Source organism: Ruditapes philippinarum, unplaced genomic scaffold (genome assembly GCF_026571515.1).
Source record: "Ruditapes philippinarum isolate M1 unplaced genomic scaffold, ASM2657151v2 ctg587_1_1_1_1, whole genome shotgun sequence".
NCBI lineage: Eukaryota > Metazoa > Mollusca > Bivalvia > Venerida > Veneridae > Ruditapes > Ruditapes philippinarum.
In genome coordinates, this window is record NW_026860903.1 from 713,355 (window position 1) to 738,316 (window position 24,962).

The 24,962-nt window shown below is 30.2% G+C and overlaps 2 protein-coding genes across 2 annotated transcripts; one reads left to right on the forward strand and one right to left on the reverse strand.

The window, feature by feature from the left end:
- The first annotated feature begins 2,238 nt into the window (after positions 1 to 2,238).
- Positions 2,239 to 5,577, forward strand: LOC132713850 (histone H2A.V). Its single transcript, XM_060696531.1, has 5 exons — positions 2,239 to 2,385; positions 2,529 to 2,606; positions 2,723 to 2,836; positions 4,370 to 4,499; positions 5,229 to 5,577. The coding sequence occupies exons 1-5, from the start codon at positions 2,383 to 2,385 to the stop codon at positions 5,288 to 5,290; spliced, it is 387 nt and encodes a 128-aa protein (XP_060552514.1). The 5' UTR covers positions 2,239 to 2,382; the 3' UTR covers positions 5,291 to 5,577.
- An 8,342-nt stretch (positions 5,578 to 13,919) lies between these two features.
- On the reverse strand, positions 13,920 to 18,164 carry LOC132713851 (DNA damage-inducible transcript 4-like protein). Its single transcript, XM_060696532.1, has 3 exons — positions 17,791 to 18,164; positions 17,345 to 17,421; positions 13,920 to 15,284 (listed from the first exon to the last, which is right to left on the reverse strand). Exons 1-3 carry the CDS (start codon positions 17,936 to 17,938, stop codon positions 14,886 to 14,888), a joined length of 624 nt encoding a protein of 207 aa, XP_060552515.1. The 5' UTR covers positions 17,939 to 18,164; the 3' UTR covers positions 13,920 to 14,885.
- Positions 18,165 to 24,962: the final 6,798 nt, after the last annotated feature.

The following is a 24,962-nucleotide window of genomic DNA, read 5'->3' on the forward strand; positions in this document are numbered from 1 at the left end:
TTCAAGAAATATTTTTCATATGTGCGATTTCGGACTGATTTTTCAGTATTTCTACTAAAAGCAGCAGTAAAGGCTATTTATTCATATTTTGACCACTTTTCGGTAATTTACGTGATTTGTAAGTGCCATTGATGATGAGGAAATTGCATCCTTTTGGTTACTTCATAATATTACACATTCAAATGCATTTTCAAAATTAGCATGAATCTGTAGGCGTGCTGCTTTAAAGTCCAGAATAAACATGACTATTGTAACCGAGCACAAATGATGCTTAGCGGCTCAGTGGTAGATCCGATGAACTCCGCCAAGACGTTGAACTCATTCATTTGATGATGGTTGGTTCGGATGCTTAAAATTATGCACCGAAGGAATCTTTTTCAATGTAGATAAACAGTGGGCTAATATATCCTATAATATGGATTTCCACACCTTACCGTTGCCAAATTTGTTAAAGACCGCTCATAGAGCACTATTAATATTAGTTTCTGCCTCCACATAAATGACGGTATTACAAAATTAACTTGCCTTTAAAAGTGGGATTAAATTACGCGCTTGGTTATAGCATTACTTTATTTAAACATAATTCAGAAGAAGTATAAGACAATGGGGCATATGTCGGAATTGGGCAGGGCAACAATTGCAACTTACTGACGATGTTTATCGTGTCCAGACGTCCATATTATATATGCAGTACTATTAAATAAAGGTATTACTGGAAAACTCTGTATAACTTACTTGAGCAAAGTATTGGCAACGTTGCTATATTGCAAAAACGTATTAACTGCATGTTGGTGCACCTTTTATAGACATATGATAATTATCAAAATTTATTTACATGTAAATAGCGGAAGCGTGAAATAAAAGTTGCAAAACTGCGATCGATTTTTTGTAGACCTTCCTTTCGCATGTTTCGTAATATTTAATTAGTATATAATTATGTTGTGCCCACATTGCATAGTCTACGAATAAACGCATGAGCCTGACGTAACGTCAAGTAAGCCTATGGAGTCGACCATGCGAAAACGCATTTAGAAAAATCAAAAAATCACAAGACTGCATTTTACTTTTCACCCCTCTTCTATTTAAATGTAAAATAATAATAATTGTAAATGTAAACCATCCTGTAGTGTGGAACATAATATGATACTAGACTTAGTGAACATATTTTTGCAAATTTTGAATCCAAAGTTGTGAAACATGCCAAAATTATTTTTATAATATCTGGAACATAATGTTATAGAATGTCCCAGATAATATCAAAATATTAATTATAAAAAGATAATAATAAGTATGTTTCTGTAACATTCAAGCTGTAGGCCTATATCGTTCAAACTAACATAGGCGATAATTGAAAATTTGTATTAAACATAATTATATAACAGAAACTCCATTAAGGTCCAAAAATAAAAATTTGAATTTCTTATTGTACATACGTTCATAAAAATTCTGTTCTGTTCTGTTACTTAAAAAGAACAGAAGATAATTGAAAAATATATAGGCCTACTCAGAAATAAAATGAAAATCTTATATTTATGCTAAAATCTCAGTGGAGTCCTTTGATATCAATATCCGACGTTCCGAAGGACCTCCATTTATCTAGTTTTTTGTTTATTTTAGGAATTACGTACAAATTAACCTTATCAATACAATACAATATCATACTAAGTTATTAAATAACTGCAGATTTTCATGTAATATTACGTAGGGTTGCTATTTTCGGTATGCGATTATTCCAATGAATATATCTAGATCTACATGTATATAACTAGCCTACATGTATTCTAAAAACAAGCCAGAGATGCAGAGATGAAACCAGATACAAATATTTATTTTTAAATTATCATTAGATTCTATCAAATTATTATTTATTTTTATAATTATAAGAAATATTTGAATAAATATTTTTGTTTTTAAAATACATTATAATTTTATTAACTTGACAACTGTGATAGATCTAGATTAAATTTCCGGACAGTCCAATTCTTCTATTACAAGGTACTTTTTTATTGTTATAAAAATTATAATCTCTTTATGATCTTTATAATATGCCAAAAGTTATCACAGTTTGACATTTTGGTAGTAATTGTCACCAATTTCTCTTTCCTGCCGTAAGCAGTGCTCCAATTTACAAATGTTATGTAATATTACTCAATTCAATTGATTCTTTTGAATATCCCGCTGACGGTATGTCAGCTGATAACTGTTTATGACACATTTGAGCTAAAGGCGACGATTGGTGTTTTCCGAATGTAACATCTATTTTTATTGGCCAAAATTAACACGTGATCAAATCTGACTAGTGGATATTTTTGGCGCTCGATAATTTATGCACAGTCTACGCGTCATCTTGAAAGAAAGAACTACACTACTCCAAAAATAATCATGGTTTGTATCGTTGAAATTCTCGAAAATTGAAATCCATCGCGGGAAAAGTATATATCTTTTTTATGAAATGGAAGTTTCTCTATCTTATGGTGATAATATTTTTTTGTGAAATGATGGAATAACTCTGTGTTGTACATTTTTAGCCTGGTGGAAAAGCTGGTAAAGATTCCGGAAAGGCCAAGGCTAAGGCAGTGTCAAGGTCCGCAAGAGCTGGCTTACAGGTAGGTTTTGTTTAATATGCATTGAAATTAATATTAATTTTAATTCGATCAAATATTGAAGTGCATAAATGAGTTCACGAGAACGTTTTTGACAATTTGCCATTGTAAACTTGCAGTTTCCAGTCGGACGTATTCACAGGCATTTGAAGAACAGAACCACTAGCCACGGTCGTGTTGGAGCTACAGCAGCCGTTTACAGTGCAGCAATCCTTGAATACCTGACCGCCGAAGTAAGTTGATGTTGCATTTATGCTTAAATTTATGGAATATTGTTAAAACATTAATTTTTGGCGGGCTGTGTATCCTATTTTTAGCGGCCATTTTGTGTACATGTATGGTAACAATACGACTTCCGGGTATCGTAATTTATACATGAAAGACTGATGTTTATATTATTGAACAGTATTTCAAACAGATGTGTTTGTGATAGATGTGTTTATTTTTATTGTAATGAATTAGAATGAAAGTAAATTTTGTTGTAATGCAAGGACAATATATTTATTGGAGAATGTACCATTCATTGTTTAGCTTTTGCAAGTATCTGACATTTTGTGGTTTCATTTACTATAATAAACGGCTATATCCTGGATAAGATTCCGGAATCTAAACAAGGAGTATATAAAAGGTTCAATCTGTTTTCATTAGTGTATTATATATAATACTCGTTTTACTTAATAATAAACATCAAAATCATGACAATCAACTATCCAGTTTGTGACCTAGATTGGTATTGTTAACTGACCAACTGGTGCATCATGTTTGAGGACCAACTGGTGCATCATGTTTGAGGAAGATTCTTTCACAATTCATGGAAAGGTCTATTTCTGAAAAATACATTTTTTGGGGATGTAATTTTGTAGAGCTGTTGTAGAGACGGTATCGTTGTATCTTCAATCAATAATCGATAAACATCAAAAACAAAAATCAATTACTTCAAATTAAGAAAATTCGCCAAAACGAAAAATGCAAAAGCAGGTTGCCAGGTCTGTTGTTACATGGACATATTTCATAGCAGTGATTACAAAAAATGGTTGGAATAAAACCAAAAAAGGGCATTTTCATATTCATATGAACAGAACATGTATTTTACAAAAATTATATAAACTGCTCTAAAATGGGCGTGAAAGTAAAATGTAAACAAGAAATTTATTTAATATATATATATTTATATATATCTTATTTTATAAGAAAAGTATTTATATGTTGGTGTATCATCTATATATGTTGTTTGTCATCAGACATTGATGATTTATCGTTGATATGCTTTGCACCGAGTCAATGACATCTCAAGGATTCTCAAATGCATTTTTGATCCAACTCGGAAAATAATTTAATGATTACACTGTATTTTAGAACAATTTAAAAATAACAGTGATTTTTTTTCCAATTTTCAAAACAACCTGTGGCTTTCTGAAGGGGAAAATATTGTGTAATAAATCAGAAAAGGGGAAAATCAAATTCCAACAACTGAGAATGGAATTTACCCACACATTTAAATTTTTTTTTAATTTCAATTCAATTTAACATACATGGTACATAGCAGAGGCTATAGGAAAAAGTTTTTTGTCTTCTACCTGATATAATAACTCAGATGCTGTTAAGTAATGGTTTTGGTGAGGAAGTGCACAGGGCATTACAGGGGAAAATATTAGCTTTTTTAGGGGAAAATATACCTATTTTGAGCTAGGGGAAACAGCCTTTATTCGGCTGTAAAATACAGAAAAAAAAATCACTGAATAAGTAATGTGATATTAAATTTGCAGGTCCTTGAGTTGGCTGGAAACGCAAGTAAAGATCTCAAAGTAAAGAGAATCACCCCACGTCACTTGCAGTTGGCAATCAGAGGAGATGAAGAGTTGGATTCCCTAATTAAAGCCACAATCGCTGGTGGTGGTAAGTTGAATTTTATTATAAAAGTTTGGATTTTTGAAAAAATTACAATAATATAAATAGGGATTATTGGTTAAATTTCTACTGTTAACCATACCATAAGTTTCATGTTGGCGTATTGCCAATTTCTGCATCAAGGTAATATTGCTATAGTTGTGATCGGACATCTTGACTTACCTGTTGAAGGAAAACTACAAATATTTTATTGCCTAAAACATATTCAATAGAGAAATAATGACAATTTTCAATACAAAGACATGTAATGTTTGCAGTAGAGACGAATGCATGTATAAGTTGTAAAAAATGAAAATTCCACTCGAACGCTCTTAATTACGGGAAGAATTTTTGAGTATTTGATACAAGACGAGTAGAAAAATGTTACACATTGTATTTAGAAACTATTCGTCCTGCAGGACGAGCGACTGATTCTTGAAAAGACAGCGACAGATTGTATGCAAATCCCTCTTAGTTATTGACAAAAACAATGTTCCATTTAATACCAGCGTTTTTCCTGCCTTGGACAGTAGAAAGGATTTTTCTTGAGATTAGTTGAAAATGACCTTGATTAAATATAACTTCATTTGTAAAGATTTACTTACACAATTATTATTAAAATGAAAAATAAGCATAAACAAATTATGATGAAAATGCAAAGAGATAAAATGGACAATGTTACCTTTACCATTACACTGAAATGAATGAAAAATGATCATTTTTACTTTATTTTTTCAGGTGTTATTCCACATATCCACAAGTCACTTATTGGCAAGAAGGGAGGTCAGCAAGCCAAGTAAATTGGACATACTCATTCATCAGGGAACAATGTGTAGTGAATGTGTTAAAAAGAACAATCTCATTGTGTAGCTCTTTAGTTTTATATGAATGTGTTAACATGGTCATTCACATCGTATGACTCCTAGAATCATCTGTGTATCATTTCATCCTCTCATTTTATAGCTCCTCATTTTCCTTAGACTCATTAAAATTTTTATCTCGGAAAAATGTTTTTTCTACAATTTTAGCATTCATTTATCTTCATCTTGCTTTTATGTTTAATAAATGGTTGTAAAATAGACAGAAATGTTGATTTTTCTTTAAATTTTATAACAATATTAATCTACAGTCAGTCTTCTGGACATTCATGGCTTAGCAAGGCACTACAGCAGTAAAATATTTTGCTTATGCCATTGAAGTATCCTTATAAATTGTGTTTATTTCAATTATGATGTTGTTGCGAAAATGAATCCTTGTTGTTTGTTTAGATGGTTTCCCTGCTCTGAGTATATAAACCCCCCCGGTGGAATTCCAATAAGCCTTACAAAACTATTTCAAAAAAGTTTTGAATTTCAAGGAAATATTAAAATATTAAATTTAAAATAAGTTGGAAAAAATCTGGGGAAATAATTGCAGCTCACTCACACTGCTCAGGTGGTTTTAAGGATTTAGATTGTCCATTAAATGTTTTTGGTGATTATTAAATCCAAGCTCATAAACCTTTCAATTCATAACATAAACAGAAAATGTAATATCTTGATTATTCTATTGGCCCAAATAAAACCCTGTTTATGATTTCAGTAAAAAAAATTTTTTAAAAGCTAGTTAAACGCTTATTTTTCCAGAATGTTTTTTTAGGATTGTATAATAAATGTCAATAAAAACGCACACATTATTAATAATGCTTTTATTTTGTTAATTTATATTTCTAAGAATTTAATTTTTTTCCGTTGATTTTTTAAAGTTATGTTAAATATCTAAAATTTTCAAGAAAATTCTTTTTCTAATCAATAAAATTCCATTGGGTATAAAATTTTCACACTACCCAATAAATCGAAATATTCAAATTTTATGGGTTCCAGCCAATCCGGGGAAAAAAACAAAATTTATTACTAGAAATAAGACAAAATGAAAATTTGATTATCACCATAATTAAACCTTTTGTAAAGGTATAGTTTGAAAACTCAACGGATCTAAGATAATCTATAAAATTACCCTCAGTTCAATAAAAAGTGGTTTTAATATTTCACTTTTTAAATAGGGCATTTGGGTTTTAAATTTTAAAATTAGGCAAAAGTTAACGTTAGTTTTTAAAATTTCTAGGTTAAAAAGTAGTCAACTTCCAAATATTGAAATCCTGTAAATTACAATTAAAAATTTTGAAATTGGTTAAAAAGTCTGAATTTGTCCGTACAATTGGTTTTCAATGGTTCAAAAAACTTATGTATTCTGTTTAATACAATTAGTAATTAAACCTGATTTTTTAATAAATTATTTTAAACAATTAATCATGTGAATAAACATAGGTTGAAATTAAAAATTTTGCAAAGAAATGCGGTAACCGATTTATGCCAAAAATGTGTGTATGGATTGAAACTTGTAATATTTCTTTTAATTTCTTTTTTTAAACTTGAAAAAAATTATCTCTCATTTCTTCATTAAATGATTTCTGTTATGCATCATTTAAATGTTTATTCAGAAAATATTTTCTCCTTAACTGTTTTAACTTTTATATATGTTTATGCAAATTAATTTAATAATCATCGTTCCAGATTGGTAACAATGTTAATTACCAAAATTTTTGAAACTTTCTGGATAGTCCAAATATGTTGAAATTAAATAAGTGGACAAATTTTTAAAAAAGATGTGTTATTACCAACAACCACAATTGGTATCCAGCAATTAGAAATTGTGCATTGAATTGTGTTTGTTGTGAAATATAGTATCATTCCTCAACATGTACAGTACCTTTTCAAAATTTCATACACCATTTAAACATGCATATGTATATCATTGAAAATTATGTCTATTTAAAGAGACAAAATGAAGAACATGTCTTGGATAAAACCCCTCTTAAAATACTTTATATAAAAGCACGTATCAAGCTTCAATCTATTTTAAAAGGGGGTTAAAAGTAATGATGCAAGTTTAAGGGTGTTAGGAGGTTTTTATGAAATGCAAATAAATTCGGTTACAGTTAAATTTTAATTAAACTGATTTTTTTGTTATATTTAAACCGTCACAAAGTAGTTTAGTTTTTTCCCTTTTGGGGCTTCCACGTCTTTTAGTCTAAATTTATTGGAAAATTTTTCAAAACTTTTTTCTCCAATTCAAAATTGGGGCTTTGGGGTCAAAAATTGGGACAAAGGGGTATTTAAACGAAAAACTTCTTTTTGGCTGCAACCAGAAAAACTAAATATTTTCTTAAACCTACTGACTTTAAAATTTAAAACCCATGATTAACAAATTTGACCTTCAATAAAACCTTTGGGTAAAATTCCCGGCGGGGTACATTGATTTCATATATTTTAGTAAAATTTAAAAATTTTTTAAAAACTAGTTTTTGGAAACTGGTTTTAGGGACGGGGGTTTAAAACCGTTAAAAAATTTCCCCCGCCTATATGATTTTTTAAAGCAAAGTTAAATTCTTTTTTAAAAAAAAAATTTTTAAATTATTAAAGAAAAAATTTCAATGCAAAGATTTTTAATAAACCTGGGGAAAAGCCCCGGTAATTCCAAAAAGGGCAAAAATTTTGAAAAATTAAAAATTTTTTAAAACTCAAACGGCTAAGCATTTCTTTAAAATTTTATTTTTCTTAAAGTTTTTTTTTAAAACTCTTTGTTAAAATTTTCCGCGGGTTTTATTTTTCTAATATTTGTAACTTGGAATTCTTTAAGGCAAGGAGTTAAATTTTTACAAAAATCTTTAATTTCTTAAAAATGTTTTAATTAAAATTTAAATAATTTTTTTTGGGTCATCTTGGGTGTAAAACTAGGTAATTTTGAAAATTTTGTGAAAGTACTTTTCTTTGAGTACTATCAATTTAAAATGCATTTTTAAAGGCAGATATTCCTGAAAGCCAATAATAAAGTTAACCATCTGTTTATTTTTCAAGTATTTACTAGTATACAACATGATTATATGTATTGACAGATGTCTTTCATAATTAGTAGATAGATGCCATGGGTAGTCTACTAAATTTAGGTTGAGTTTAGGGTCAATGGGTTCAAGAAAAATTTCACTGATGTTAAAAGATTTTATCGCTTGCTCATACAGCCTTAATTTATAGAATTATTTTGGGTATGTGATAATAATACTTGTAAAAATAATATTGTGCTCACCATTGGCTCGCATAATATAATTTTATTCAACTTGTGCAATAAATTCAGTTACAATTATTCAATATCCTCTATTTAATGTTTCTCTATCCTTTCTCTATCTTTCAGTGGAGTCTTGAATCAATGGGTTGGAAGAAAAGAGTTTTTATCATTCCTCATACAGCCTTTATTTATAGACTGAAGTCTTCCATATTTGTTAAAGAGATACAATGAATGTTTCTCTTTCAGCGAAGTATAGGGTCAAATCCAGTGGTGATTAAATCATACAGCCAAATAGTTTAGTTGAGGTCACTAATACTTACAACCTTATTGCATATAATATTATCTCTCAAATAATATGTAAAAGTTATGCAACAAGGGCATAAGTAATAAATTTGCAAATAGGGTGTTTTTTATTTTGATGTTGTTAAAAGTTATATTTATCATCAGCCTAAAACATCACATAATATGTATCTTAACTGGAAATCATAACTGGATATCACTGTCACAGACTCCGAATCAAACCGAGTCTGCAATTTTCATGTAATTTTGCTGTTTTAAATGCTCCAAAGGGATCATTTTTTACCTTTCCCGGGCAACTTTTACAAAAAATTTAAAACCCCAAAAAATGTTTATTTTAAATAATCTTTGAGTATACTTCAAGGGCAGTAATTTAAACAGGGGGAAATAAAAATTTATTTTGATGTGATTATTTCCCCTTTTCATACCTTTTTGGGAAAAAAAATTTTAATTTTTGATTTTTAAATTTTATACATATTTTTTTTTCCCCAATTTTAATTTTTAAAAATTGTTTTTAAACCAACAAAAAAAATTTTTTGGGCCTCCAACAGTTTTAACCCACTTTAAAAATTTTAAAGGCCTAAATGTTACGGGCCCCCCTTTATACCGGTTTTTTAAAAAAATAAACCCAATTTTTTCCCAATTTTTATTTTTTCACATAGTTTTTTTAGTAAAAGTTGAAGTAATTAATTAAAATTTTTAAAAATAGGGGCTTTTTTTAAAATAATATATACACTTTTAAAAAATTAAAAATTTGATGATAAATGGAAGTCTGTGAACAATTTTTGTGCCCCCACTATAGGGGGAGCATTTAGATCTACCGCTCCATCTGTCGGTCCATCCTTCTGTCTGTTCCCTTTTGTGTCGCACGTAGATCAAAAAGTAATTGACCTAGAGTCATGAAACCTTACAGGAATGTTGATCAGCATGTGAAGTTGTGCACCTGGGTATTTTCATGTGGATACATTTAGTATTTTTAGAGTTATTGCCCTTGACTTAGTAAAAATTTACAATATTTAACTTGTGTTGCACGTAACTCAAAAATTTATGACATGTAGCCTGAAAGTTACAAGAATGTTGGTCAGCATGTGTAATTATGCACCTTGGGGTTTCTTGTGGATTTATTCAGTACTTGTAGTATTTGCCCTTTAATTAATAAAAGATTTTTAGTTTTCAACTTGGGCATCATTTTAACTCAAATAGTTATTTTTATTTGAACCAGAAGACATTCACAATAGGGATAAAAAAGTGAGTTAATCAGGATTTTTTCATGGAATTACTATTATTACTAATTATGTTAGATATATCGAAAACAAAGTAATGTAAACATTATATGTAGAAAAATGCTCTTCAAAATGAAATGATTGGGATCAAATAAAAGGGCAACCAGAAACTGCCCTTAAAAATTACAAAATTATCCTTTAAAAAGTACTTAAATTTTGTTGTCATTTTATGTATAAATGCTTTTGTTAATTGTTAAGTTTATTAAAATCATCTGCCAAGGTCAAAATTGGCCACATTCCAGGGATCACTTGACTTTATAGGAGATACCTTGTAAAATTTTCTCCTTGGTAACTGCTAAGCTTAGGTATGTTAAGCATTGTCAGATAAACAACTACCAGTGACTTATTTATTGTATTTTAAAGCTTTAGAGCATCCTATGCCTGAAAAATCATTTCACTTTACATAATTTTTGTTCTTCTGCCACCAATAAGTATTTGATGACATTAAGGGATCTTCATTGTTTGTCACAAAACTTGCAGGACTACTAAAAAATTACTGGTGCAATTTCATACAAACGAATGTTAAGTACCACGTCATGTGTCAGAATTTTCCAGTTATGGCCCTTAAATAATATATGTGTTTTTTTAAAGTTTGTCAGGACTTCTTTTACACCGCTAATGCAATTTGAATGAAACTTTACAGGATTTATCGGTTTTCCGGTTGAATGAATTTAGCTGAATGGCTCTTGGATGAGAGACATATTTTGTGGCATACAATGAACTAACAGTCCATTTCTTTTATCACCCCTCAATACAACTGCTTAGTTGGCTATCATCAGATGACACATGATCACTCTTGTTGCTCTGATAAGTGATTGTGGTAACCACTTGATTTCTGCAAGGAACTGGTCTGTCAGACTTCTGGTATATTTTTTAAAAAGTGGAAATGTGGTTGGAATCCATTCAAATTGATTGTGTGATGAGAAGTCAGTCTCAACTGACCGTCCTCTGTGCATAATGGGCATGACCGTATTCAGGTCGCATTTTTGCCCCTTGTAAAGCATCAGAATAAGCCTTGTCAGATGGTTAAGCCTGGTTTCTGCATATCATCTAAAACTGAATTAACTTATTCATTTGTATTATTACATATCAAATCATATAGTGTCACTTTTTAGTGGAATATTTACATTAATAACTGTTTTCAAAACTGAGTTAACCATTACGCACTCATTGATATGTTCAAATTCTTTTACACACTTTTCTCTGTTAACCTTTTTTTCACATCCAAGCTTAGATTTCAGAAAAAATATTCTGATTTCCCAATTATTTGTTACTTTACCAAAATTTTTGAACAAGGAAAGAGTTTGCAATTATGGGATGTATTATTTTCAAGTGTTCCTGGATGACAACCATTTAGAGGAACGACTCTTGTCAGGAAATATAGTGATGCATCAACCTTCCTGTTCACTTTATGGCGATTCATTATTGATTAATTTGATAAGAAATATTCAAGTGTCTGGTCTATGGTATAATCACTAATTAATGTTGTATATGATAATGATTTACCTTTGCATATTAAATTATGATTATCATCATGTGGACTATGTAGAAGATAATCAAGGACTTTTCTCTGCTTATGCAAATTTTAAATTTTTAACTTCTATTGCAATAAGAAGTACAATTTGTTCAATTTATGATTTTGAAATGTCTATATCTTGTTCAATTTCATTGAAAAAATATGAATATATAGATATCAAACAGCAACATTTCAAAAAGGTCAAGGGATTACTGCATTGTCCCACCATTTGTGCTTTGTTGATTAATATGGCAGTTGTCAAGATATTGTTTTACACCAATTAATCTGCCGGGGGGGTTAATTGTTGTGCTGCTATGTTCTATTTTGAAGCCCCAAGGTCCCTTTTACTCTACTGGACAATACCAACCTAAGTTAAAAATACTTATCAGTACCCTATAAACTTAATTGGTGCATATTAATGTCAGGTTTATCATAATGAACACTTGTATGACAAAGAAAACAATAATGTCATCATAAAATAATTTATTGGTAGTATCATCAATATAATTATCACAAATTTCTAAATCTAAGTAAAGAAACACAACATACAACCAAATATACATCACTTACAGTGAAACAGTTAGCCACAGTATACTATTTTACTTTGCTACCATCACTCACAAATGAAAAAAAAAAAAAAGACAACTACAATCATCAAACTAATAATTTCTATAATCTCTAAGTAGGACAATCCAAGCGACTCAAAGAGAGCAAACCATGTGAGTCCATTTTGTTTCACAAAACTTGTTCATGTACACAAATGAAAGACAATGTATCACATACTCAAGTCTGAAACTACAATTAAGTGACATACAATATATTTTGAAATCTGATAGTCTACACATTTTTGTTGTAAAAATGCAGCACAAAGTTACTGTTAAACAATAGCACAAATATAACACATGTTTCTTTTATTTAATAGGACACCAAATAATTGCAATGAATTGAATTCATTTATTTTGAGATTCTAACTATTTACTGTTTTCACCAATTTACCAACTCAAGTTGAAAGTAAAGACAAATTCAGACTTTAATAATTGGGTTTCCCCGAAAAAGTTGCTGTAATATCAATGTTAATGTAAATTCAAACAAATAATATTGTCCCAAATTCATTCTTACATTGTAAGTTTGTCTAACAGAGAAAATCTCTAATTAATATGTTACATTTACTAAAATTAATTATTCATTCTGAAATGCCCCCCCCCCCCCCCCGCCGTCATATAAGATCTTACACTATATGATTCAATCAAAAATGTGAGAAAAGACATTTTAGTCGTGTTCAAGCTTACCATTAATTCATATAGCCTGACTAGAGAACATGAATTTATTCAAGCTAAAAATTGTTTCTTATCCTTCTCCTAGTGTCATGACTGTTCTTTACTTTACTTCATCGGTAAAAAAAAAACCAAAAAAAGAAAAATTTCCCAAAGAAAAGGGCAAATTTTTTTAATAAGGGCCCCCAAAAAAACCCTTTTTTTAAGATTAATTACCCAAAAATTTATATGGGAAATTAAAATGGACCTTAAAAACACAATTTTTTTTAAAATTTTAAAAAAAAGCAAAAAAGCACAAAGGTAACTAAAGGATTATACTAATATTTCACTTTAGCAACTTGATTCATATTCTTACTGAACCATTACAGCTATTACAGTTATCTTCACTTTACAAGGACTCAAGGTAGATAGTACAATACAGTAGTGTATTGATACTACTTAAACCAGTATCCATCCCCATATATAGTAACAGTATACCATCAAGTGCAAATCTCTGTAGCGAGACACATAACTTAGTACATATTCAGTATTTATAGCACATCATTAAACAATATACTACAGGAGTGGTATGTTAGTATCAATGTAAATCAATGGTTAATAACCATAAAAGATTTTGTCTTAATGAAATATACAGCCACAAAATATAACCTCAGAATCATAGGACAAACAGATTATCCTCATGGTCAGACAAACACTTGAATCATTTTTTTAGATAAATCGTGACTTTTTATAATGAAAAATTGAATATGACTAGTTATCATGTGTATGATGATTGCTAAAAAATTTTGTTGATATTCATTTTTCCATTAAAAACCATAAGATTGCATAAAACTTTGTATTTATAAACATCCTGAAAATGGATGACACAATTTTGGGGGAAACAGGCAACAACCTATTGATTAATATTTATTTTTTTGACTCCCACCTTTAATATTAACATCATGACGAGAAAAAAAAACGTCATCCAGTTACAAGTATGAATAAGCACAATAAAATGTTTTATTCTAAACTTAATATTTCAGTTTAATTAAATTGAATTTCAATTTGTTTTGAGTTTATTATCCTTACTTCTTAACATCATTTGGAAAACTTTTCTTACTTTTACCTGATCACAAGAAACTAAATGCGTTATATTAAATATATTATAAATAAATTAAGAGGTATGCATCAAAACATATACTGCCTGCATTCAAACTAACAATCATGAAAAAATGAAATATGAATATATTGAATCTTTGCAATTTGCTCTTGAAAGACATAGTGTAAAACCTGTATGGAATGTAATCCACTTTAGTGTGTATAATCTTAAACTTAAATATAACATAAATATACATACATTTAAAACAAATTACAATAAAACTAATCTAGAAAATTAACTAATCTAGAAAATAAATCAGAGTACACAGAAGCTAGCAGTATCCAACTTGTAATATTAAAAAAAAAAGTAAATAAAATTATCAAATGATCTCAACTGGTTAAACTTTTAAATCAATGACAAGAATAATAGCACATTTTAAAGCTTGTTAGGCTAAGCAATGAGTGGAATGCTTTGTGTCAAAACATGTTGGGAGATCAGTACAACATTTTTAAAATTCTTTGAAGAAAAACAATAAAGTTAACCCACTTGAAAACTGTTGAACACATTATGGATGAAAGAAAATTCATAAACGTTTGTACATATAAACAAATAGGTACAAAAACAATTTTGTTCAAAGAAAGTGTCTTTCTCTATTGCAACATTTTCTTAAAGTACACATGCTATTAAATCAGGAAAACAAAACTCATGTGTGAAATATAATATTAGGTAGTACTAGAATAATTTAAGTTTTACTGGTTTAATATCACATGTAAATTAATATTACAGCTTCATTTAAGAATTGGCACATCAGTCTGAATTGCAGTAGTTAAATTCTTTCAAAGAAAGCTAACAATTTGCCCTGTATAACTTCTGTTTTTCTAACTTGTATGCTAAACACAACATTTTCGGTGTTGATTTGTATGTGGAGTGCTTGAAACATCCAGTCAGCTGCATCATCATTTTTCTAACACTTACAACATGTCGTGTATCTTCTTGCAAAGTTAAATGAATTTCAAATGTTGATACTGTAGTAGGGTCATACTGAAGCTTTACCAGCTCAGTGCAATTTGATTTTTCCTGCAGGTGAATGATGAGTGAACAACCTCGAACCCCACAAGGCTCGCTCTCGGACATTATTAATATGTCACGTGCTATACGCATTGTCAGTCCACATGGAATCAAGATTTCACATTTCAAGTGTTTTTCTCTTGCCTCTTTAAGACCATCCTCAATGTGTTTAGCAAACTGAAAAGAAAAGTTTTATTATAAATAAAAAGAAATTTACACAACTTTAAATTTCAATACGCAACCCCACCTTGCAATCAATAAAAATAGATCTATGAACAATTAATCTATTTAATTGATAAGATCTACTTCATTCTTTCGAATAACTCCTTCATTGATGTAATGTAATTGTTTTCCATATTAATAAAAGTATATATAGACTAATTTTCTTAATTCACATCCCTTCTACTTGAAGGATGGTTTCAGGAAATATCCTGTTAAAATAACTAAATGTATAGATCTGTGTAGATACACTATCTGACAACTTGATTACACTTTTATTGTCATAAAACTGAATAAAGTAAAATCTAAATTTATCAGTTAAACCCTTTTCATAAAACTTGAACTATAAAGAAATCTATGAAATATTTATATAATTCTGTAACTTTGTGATGCAACATATATAAAATGAGAGAAAAATATCATTGAAAAATCGCAAGACATAAATTGTCTAAAAGATATGGAAGAAAACAATAAAACGTAAAAATCAGGAGGGCTAAGTAGATCCATTGACAAATAGCTGTACAAGTTTGCATTTTGGTAAAGGTCAATTTATAGAGTAAATCATGGGAATCTTTCTGGTCCACCGGGGCTAGTCACATAATGATAAATCAAATATTTTACATAATATAATGTATATTAAGATATATATCTTATTATAGTATATAACTTTATAAGCACCTGTGCTCTGGTCATGCCACTTAAAAAGGAATTACTGTCAAAGCATTTTGTTTTTGCCACTGATATCATTAAAATTGCCATATAAAACACAATCCTTTTTCATTGTCTCGACAAGGGATAAATGTCATAAATATGGTTACAGTCGGATGTACCTAATTTGTTTCATGTAAAAGATATTTAGTTAATTAAATTACTATCCTGTTTTCTCGTATTCTCGGGGGGTTAAGGACTAAACTTGGTTTCATAATATTTATAAAACATTATGTTACGGTATTTTTAGCCTGATACACAGAGAAATACCTTTTTAACAAAATACAAAGAAAGAAAGATCGTAACTGTAAGCAAAACTAAAGATATTTCTGCTTGTATATACTGACCTTCACCCTCTATGTGATGCAGGTGCTTTCTCGTATTCTCGTGGAATTTGATTGGTTGTTAAGGCTGGTCGCTATGTGATGATTTTATTCTACATACCAGTTCAAATCATTAGTGCCACACCTAATTAAGTGTTAAATGGCCTAAATCTGTAATTTTATTGTGTTTGGCAGGCCATATCAAACTTTAAGGATCATATTGACGCCTCTTTGGTACCAAATGATATTGATTGTTCCAAAAATAGTTTGAACTCCATTTAGTGTTGTTATTTACATTATCTCTCTAATATATAGAGTTTTATCTATTAAGTTTACGTTTATTTATTAGTTACTTATTAGTTATATGAACATTAAACAATGAATACTACTGTTTTCCATTGCAGTTGTCAAAAAAGAAATGTGTTTAGGACAAACAATGTTTCATTATTGGTTTTTAATTGGAGTTCATATCTTTTTTATACTATCTATTCGTGGAACAAGAATTTTGAGCTGTATGTATAAATAGTAGTGTGAGAACCGTCATTTGAAAGCGTTTTGCGTCAGAGACCCGCTAAAGGTTTTCTGCAACATGGAAAAAAAAAACTAGAAAATTGATGATTTTTGGGGGGAAATTGATAAAATTTAATGTTATTCTCTTGCATTTTACGATTATTTCCACGGTTATTTTGGTTTTTTATCTGTTTTTGTCGCATTTCTTTTATTTCTTTTAATGGAGATGAAAATGCTCTGCTAAATAGACATGTTTTCGGATATCGACGGAAGTCGCGAGCGTCGCTTCCATCCGTTTTAATGATTCCACGAGAATACGAGAACCCCGAGAATACGAGAAACAGGGATACTGGTTTAAACTTTAACCAAAGCAAACTCATTGCTGTTGCAAAAATTGGTATTTTGCTAATAATATATTTTAAACATTCAATTGTAGACAAATTACAAATGACTGTAAAATGTAAAATTTTCACTAACCTGGTTGCACTTAGCATCTTCACTGGGGTCTTCAAATAAATTCATCCAATCCTTTTGTGTTCCAAACACTTTCTTTTCTGAAAATTCAAAGAATTGAAATAACAATTTAGTAAATGGTACCCTAAAATTTTTATTTTGGGTACAAAAGCCCTTAAAGCGTAAATGTGAAAACTTGCCTATTTTGATCTTTGTCAACAGCTGATAGTTCTATAGGGACGTTCTCAAAATTAAAATAACCTGTCAAAAATTTGGAATTGCAACATGCCTGAAATAATTTGTGACATAAAAATTTAAATTAACATTAAAATCATTATGTCAATGATGTGATTGTCATATACAGGAAATGCACATGCAGGTGGCAGAATAGATCAGAAAATATATTGTTCATATTCTTACTCAAAATAATATTGAGACCACCCCTCAAAGAAAGAAACAAAGAAACTTACCAATATCAGTATTTGTTTCACACTTTTCGTAATCTGTCTCGATAACATTTTGATTTTCTCTACTTAACAGTCGTTGAAATGTTGTTTTAAACTTATGCACCATCTTTAAAACATCTTTCTTTGTTTCTGGCACTGTGGAATTTTCCATGTCAAATCGATCGCCAAGCAGACGAACTAAAATTATTCAAATTATTATTTCGTTTAAAGTAAAATATATAGATCTACACTTATATCTAATAACAGTTCTTTTAATTATTTTGTTCGTCCGTCTAAGTTTTTTCCAATTATTTTATTAAAGCGTTAATTTAATTGAAACGTCCCGTTCACTAGCTGGTTCACTTCTGACGAACAGCTGATTCAATTCGTCATGAGCGTAAGCGGCCCAAAAGTCGATCAGTCCACAATATTTCTTTCTGTAGGGAGTTCAGCTTGTTCCACTATGATTTCGTTTTACTTTACCACTCGAGTCGTTTAAACTTTGTGAATGATTACTAGAAAATGGAGAACATTTTATTTAGCTTACACGACATTGTAATGATCATGGTTATAACAAAGACAAATATATTTAATGTAAATTTATATATGTTGATGCGACCCGAAGGCCAATTAATTTAAACAAGTCAACATAAAATATATTTGTATAGATCTATATAAGTCAGTTTAAACTAATCGAACTTGATATTAATTAAAGTGGATTTTGTGCGACTTTAGTAAAATCCTTTTATCTATTTTTAACGAATGATAGGCTGGTAAATCATCATCCGCCTAGATTTATATATACATATAGATCTATAATTAGATCTACAGTATACTGTAAGTATATATTTTTCTAATTTCTGCAGTGACTGGGTAATCGGTCATCAGCACAAAATTTATAACAGCGTTCAACCAAGATATTTTTTCAATTCCTACAGGCCAATCACAGGTGCTCGTCCAGTCTTGGTGCCCATATGAAAAAAATGAAGTTTAAAAAACATTTTGAAAAAAAAAAAATTTTGAAAAAAAAAATTTGAAAAAAAAAACAACATCAAAATAACTATTTTGGGTTGAGTGTAAGAAAAAAAAAATTTGAAAAAAAATTTTTTTTTCCTATATACCATTACTATGAAAAGGTCACCTAGTCGCCGTAACGCTACGGAGCTTTACTAGGACACGCTGTGGAACAACCACAATATCGAGTTCTGTAACAATAAAAACTATTTTGCTACTCTTTACACATTGTGCATTTAGAAAATTGTTAACATTCTTATTGTACCTTACATACAATCTTAAATAACTTACATTTTAACTCGGACACTCCAATTTGTTAAAATTTTGCAAAACAACAGTGATAGTCGGCCATTTTGTCGAAATCGAAAGTACAAAACATACACCGTACTGTTTCGTTGTTCTGGTCCCCTACGACTACGTTCGCTGAACAATAGACAACAGTAACCAATAAATTGATGGTTACCGTTGTCTACTGTTCCTCGCACGTAGTCGTAGGAAACCAGGAGAGCGGAACAGTACGATGTATGTTCACAGGTGCTCGTCCAGTCTTGGTGCCCATATAAAAAAATGAAGTTTAAAAAAAAAATTGAAAAAAAAAAATTTTTTAAAAAAAAAAAAAAAAAAAAAAAAAAATTGAAAAAAAAAAACACATCAAAATAACTATTTTAGGGTTGAGTGTAAGAAAAAAAAAATTTGAAAATTTTTTTTTTTCCTATATACCATTACTATGAAAAGGTCACCTAGTCGCCGTAACGCTACGGAGCTTTACTAGGACACGCTGTGGAACAACCAAAATGTCGAGTTCTGTAACAATACAAGCTATTTTGCTACTCTTTACACATCGTGCATTTAGAAAATTGTTAACATTCTTCATCTACCTTACATACAATCTTAAATAACTTACATTTTAACTCGGACACTCCAATTTGTTAAAATCTTCCAAATTCCGTTGATGGTCGGCCATTTTGTCAAAAACGAAAGTACAAAACATACACACAGGTGCTCGTCCAGTCTTGGTGCCCATATGAAAAAAATGAAGTTTAAAAAACATTTTGAAAAAAAAAAAATTTTGAAAAAAAAAATTTGAAAAAAAAAACAACATCAAAATAACTATTTTGGGTTGAGTGCAAGAAAAAAAAATTTGAAAAAAAATTTTTTTTTCCTATATACCATTACTATGAAAAGGTCACCTAGTCGCCGTAACGCTACGGAGCTTTACTAGGACACGCTGTGGAACAACCACAATATCGAGTTCTGTAACAATAAAAGCTATTTTGCTACTCTTTACACATTGTGCATTTAGAAAATTGTTAACATTCTTATTGTACCTTACATACAATCTTAAATAACTTACATTTTAACTCGGACACTCCAATTTGTTAAAATTTTGCAAAACAACAGTGATAGTCGGCCATTTTGTCGAAATCGAAAGTACAAAACATACACCGTACTGTTTCGTTGTTCTGGTCCCCTACGACTACGTTCGCTGAACAATAGACAACAGTAACCAATAAATTGATGGTTACCGTTGTCTACTGTTCCTCGCACGTAGTCGTAGGAAACCAGGAGAGCGGAACAGTACGATGTATGTTTTGTACTTTCGTTTTTGACAAAATGGCCGACCATCAACGGAATTTGGAAGATTTTAACAAATTGGAGTGTCCGAGTTAAAATGTAAGTTATTTAAGATTGTATGTAAGGTAGATGAAGAATGTTAACAATTTTCTAAATGCACGATGTGTAAAGAGTAGCAAAATAGCTTGTATTGTTACAGAACTCGACATTTTGGTTGTTCCACAGCGTGTCCTAGTAAAGCTCCGTAGCGTTACGGCGACTAGGTGACCTTTTCATAGTAATGGTATATAGGAAAAAAAAAAATTTTTTCAAATTTTTTTTTTCTTACACTCAACCCTAAAATAGTTATTTTGATGTGTTTTTTTTTCAATTTTTTTTTTTTTTTTTTTTTTTTTAAAATTTTTTTTTTTCAATTTTTTTTTTAAACTTCATTTTTTTATATGGGCACCAAGACTGGACGAGCACCTGTGAGGCCAATGACCATTCTTGGGGTTGCCGTACGCAAGGTGACTGTACAACGATATGATGAAGGCCCAATATACTAAGTAGTTGTTTTGTAAAGAATTGTATTTTGTGGTGGGAGGTCAATGACCAAAACATATTTGTTATGATAAATAAAACAGGACAGGTCATTCTGCAAGAATATAACGTAGGCATAAACAGTATTAAATTCTACGTATACAACGCTATATATATATTGCCTATTTGGTAATCTGTATTTGATATTATAAGTGTACTGTATCCTTTTCATTGTAAATAGACATACATGTATTCAGGTATTCCTACTTGACATGGCGTAATCCAGAGTGTATGTAGAACCCGCTGTTAAAGGTAACTTGTAGATTTTTTTGACATATTTGAATTGATCTATCTTTCAGAGACAATGGAAATCTTTATTACTTATATTCTAAGTTCGGCTATTATGATCTCTAGCCTTTTTAGCTTGCTCAGCAGGCGACAAAAATAAACAATCGTCTTTTTGTCAAATTTGTCAATAGTTCTCCTCCAATGGTCAAATGTCAAGTATTTTTATACACTTTTACGCGCTATTGAAGCAGTGTGATTGATCTACAATACTGATTGCGCAACTTTGAAAACATTACAGCTGATGCATTCACACTTTCTTTATACGCACACGATATCTGCATAATCAAGAGTATTAGATTGTTCCCTGGGGACAATCTGCTTGTAGAATTCGTCTTTGATATACACTTAACATTCTTTTTAATATTAAGTGTGACATTTGACATTACTGAATTGTTTCTTCAGCTAAATAGTTTTGTCTGCCGTTCATTTTATTTCTTGAAATTTGTTTGATTCAAAGCGTGAAGATTGCTTTTGTTTTTAACTTAAGTCTAAACTATATTTTATAACTGTCTTAAGCTGGCTTTAAAGCCCTGCTAAATAAACACATTACGCCAGATTTATGACATAATATTTTATAAAATTAATGTTTATCAAATTTATCTACCTGTATCCGATTAAACTATAACAAATAAATGAAGATTTCGAGAACCCTCAGTAAAGAACAACTCACAAGCTATAAAAATCATTTATCTTAGTCATAATATTTTGATTAATATTATGCCATAGCTAGATTCTGAGACATTTTTTTCTGGGTCAGAGGATACATAAAATGGTGTACGGACATAATCCCCTTCGGACAAAATCCCCTTCATGTATTTTTGCATATCTGGACATAATCCCCTCCATGGATGGACATAATCCCCTTCATGTGTGAAAATTTGAAGTGGACAAAATCCCCTTCATAAAATTGCTACCTAGGACAAAATCCCTCTCGGAGGAATTTTCGGTTTATAAAGGGGGTATGAGAGCTTAATGTATAAATAAGTAGAAAATATTTCAGCAGAAAAGCACATTCAATTAGCACATTTTAATCACATCAAAATTGCTTTGTTAAAGCATTCATAACAATCAATTAATTAGTGCAGTGATCTTGGTTTGATTAAATTATCACTTTTTCATCAAAAGAAATGGTAACAATGGATAGTATATATCAATTAGAATTATCAACTTATACAATCAATAAAACAATTATTGGCTAATAAAAATGTTTTTCATACTAATCAATTTAAAATAATTAAAGAAATTGCCTAATCAAATATGTGTTATGCAGTTGATAATTTACCATAATTTTAATCAAAACTTCTAAACTAAATAACTATTGATACATAATTTTAAATAAAAAACAAAAGTTCATTATTCATCAATTTTTAGGAAGTATAATTATACGTCAATTTTTATGGAGCATAATAATACATTAGAAACCTATGAAACAAGGGGATTTTGTCCGGGTAGTGAAGGGGATTTTGTCCAGCCTTGCAAAAACATGAAGGGGATTATGTCCACCCATGAAGGGGATTTTGTCTGGGTAGGCGAAGGGGATTTTGTCCGAAGGGGATTATGTCTGACATTCACATAAAATAGCATAATATCTCAACGTGCGTATTACATTTTGCCGGACTACCTCATTCCTCCTATATGACCGATGGTTATCCTTTGTACATGAATTAAATTAGATATGATACTATATTATTCATGAAATCAAGCCGTATTCTTCGGTTAGTAATTGTTTCACTGCCAGTTTAATTGTTCAGCACAGTCGTACAAAATATCACTACCATGATTGTCAATTATAGCAGGAGCATGTGCTTGATAAATCCTTTGTGTTCCGAAATAAGCACAGATGAAGACCTGCATATATCGGTTTTGTCACAATAGCTGAATTTTAAATGTAAATGTGCACGATTTAGTATGTCAATTGATACAAATTATATCGATACCTCATTCTATAATCGATGAATATAACATAATCAGTTGTCAATATTGTACATAATCTAATTAATTTACACGTATATTTTATTTAAGGGGAGTGATGGCCTAGCGGTTAATGTGTCTGCCTCTCAACCCAGTGATGATGGGTTCAAGCCCTACTCGGGTCACGACCATGCTTCTCCATATGACACATATGAGTAGATGACATATGCAGTACTTGTTGGTTCCGGGAAACGGACTCGAAAGGGATTCATATAAGTTGCAAGAACTTGTTTCGCAATCGAGCTTAAATGAATATGTTTAAATTCATATTTTATAGGTAATAATGAACTTGAAAATCTGAAATCTCACGAAAGAAAACTAAGAAACATTTGAAAGTTTTCATATAAAATTAACAATCTTACATGAGATCGTAATTAAGTTGTGAAAATAATACTTTTAATGAGCATAATAATCAGAAAAAAGAAAGAAACTAAAATAAAACGAGTCATAGTAAGTCAGTAAAATACATTATCACACACCCGTGCCGATTTTGCGACTCCGTAAATATGGTATTGCACGGCCGTGCATATATTTTGACGTGACGTCAATTATACAAACATAGTGTAAAGAGCGCTAAATGTTAGCGTTACAATATAGGCGCGTCAATGAAAAATGGCTCTTATTTCACTTTAAACGGTCTTTATTTTGGGTATGTGATAAATAGAATATTGAATGAGTGTAAGTTCCATACTGAATTTATTGCACTCGTTAAATAAAATAATATTATGCTCGCCAGAGGCTCGCATAATATAATTTTATTCAACTCGTGCAATAAATTCAGTATGGAACTTACACTCATTCAATATCCTCTATCTCCGTGACATGGAAATGTACTTGTATAGTTTGTGTATAGTATTATATTTGATCTGGTGAAATTCTGCTTCAGTCGAAATTTTGATGGACAACAAATTGATGACACTCTTACATCTGGGTTAGGACATGATTGAGTGAAAATTCCGGATCGAAACCAACGCGATAAAATGATGTGATTTTATATATATTATTAAAATATATCTAGTGTATGCAGAAAACTACGGTGGCATAAAAGTGACATTTGTAAAATTATTTTTTGTTTAGTTTTTGATACTTATTTTTTTTTTGGTCACTTTTATGCCACCGTAGTAAACTGTAATTTACTTTTTCCTCAGTTACTGCTATACTGACAAACTTTATTAGATGGCATGTCATCGCTCATTTATGTAACGTTGTAGAATTTTGCAGACTTGTAATGTTTGCTATTCTGTATTGAAACATATTTTCTCCTAATCAAGTAAGTGATGTCATTTACAGGGTCGTGTATATCGGTATGATTACATCAGATTTATTTATAATATTAAATTTCCCACTGATGACTAAGGCTTACCTCATATCCATGTTTAGAAGAGAAAGGTAAAATACCGATGTCACCTTTATACTGATGTATATACATGCCTCTAAGCGCACGCAGCGTTATATTGAATATGTAAAAAGGAATGAAAGTAATTGAACGTTTAAACATAAAGAAACATAAATCATGTCTTCAACAAAATGATTTATGATTACAGCACATTTTTTTTACAGCCATACTGCAGGAACTTTGGGTTTGATACGCATTTAGGTAAAATTATTATAGATATAATGCATTTTGATATTTTTCTATAAAATACACAAACATACATGTATGAATTAATATAAAATTTGAACATTTCTTCATGATTAATCTAGTCACGATGTATTGTTCGTTATTGTATATAGTTACTTGTTACCCGTCACAAAATTCGATCAATCTT

Coding starts and splice junctions, on each gene's coding strand:
- LOC132713850 (XM_060696531.1), top strand. Junction 2,837..4,369: donor TTGAATACCTGACCGCCGAA/GTAAGTTGATGT, acceptor TTAAATTTGCAG/GTCCTTGAGTTGGCTGGAAA. Junction 4,500..5,228: donor AGCCACAATCGCTGGTGGTG/GTAAGTTGAATT, acceptor TTATTTTTTCAG/GTGTTATTCCACATATCCAC.
- LOC132713851 (XM_060696532.1), bottom strand. CDS start 17,938: ATGGAAAATTCCACAGTGCCAGAAACAAAGAAAGATGTTTTAAAGATG. Junction 17,422..17,790: donor TGAAACAAATACTGATATTG/GTAAGTTTCTTT, acceptor TTGAATTTTCAG/AAAAGAAAGTGTTTGGAACA. Junction 15,285..17,344: donor AAGATGCTAAGTGCAACCAG/GTTAGTGAAAAT, acceptor TTTTCTTTTCAG/TTTGCTAAACACATTGAGGA.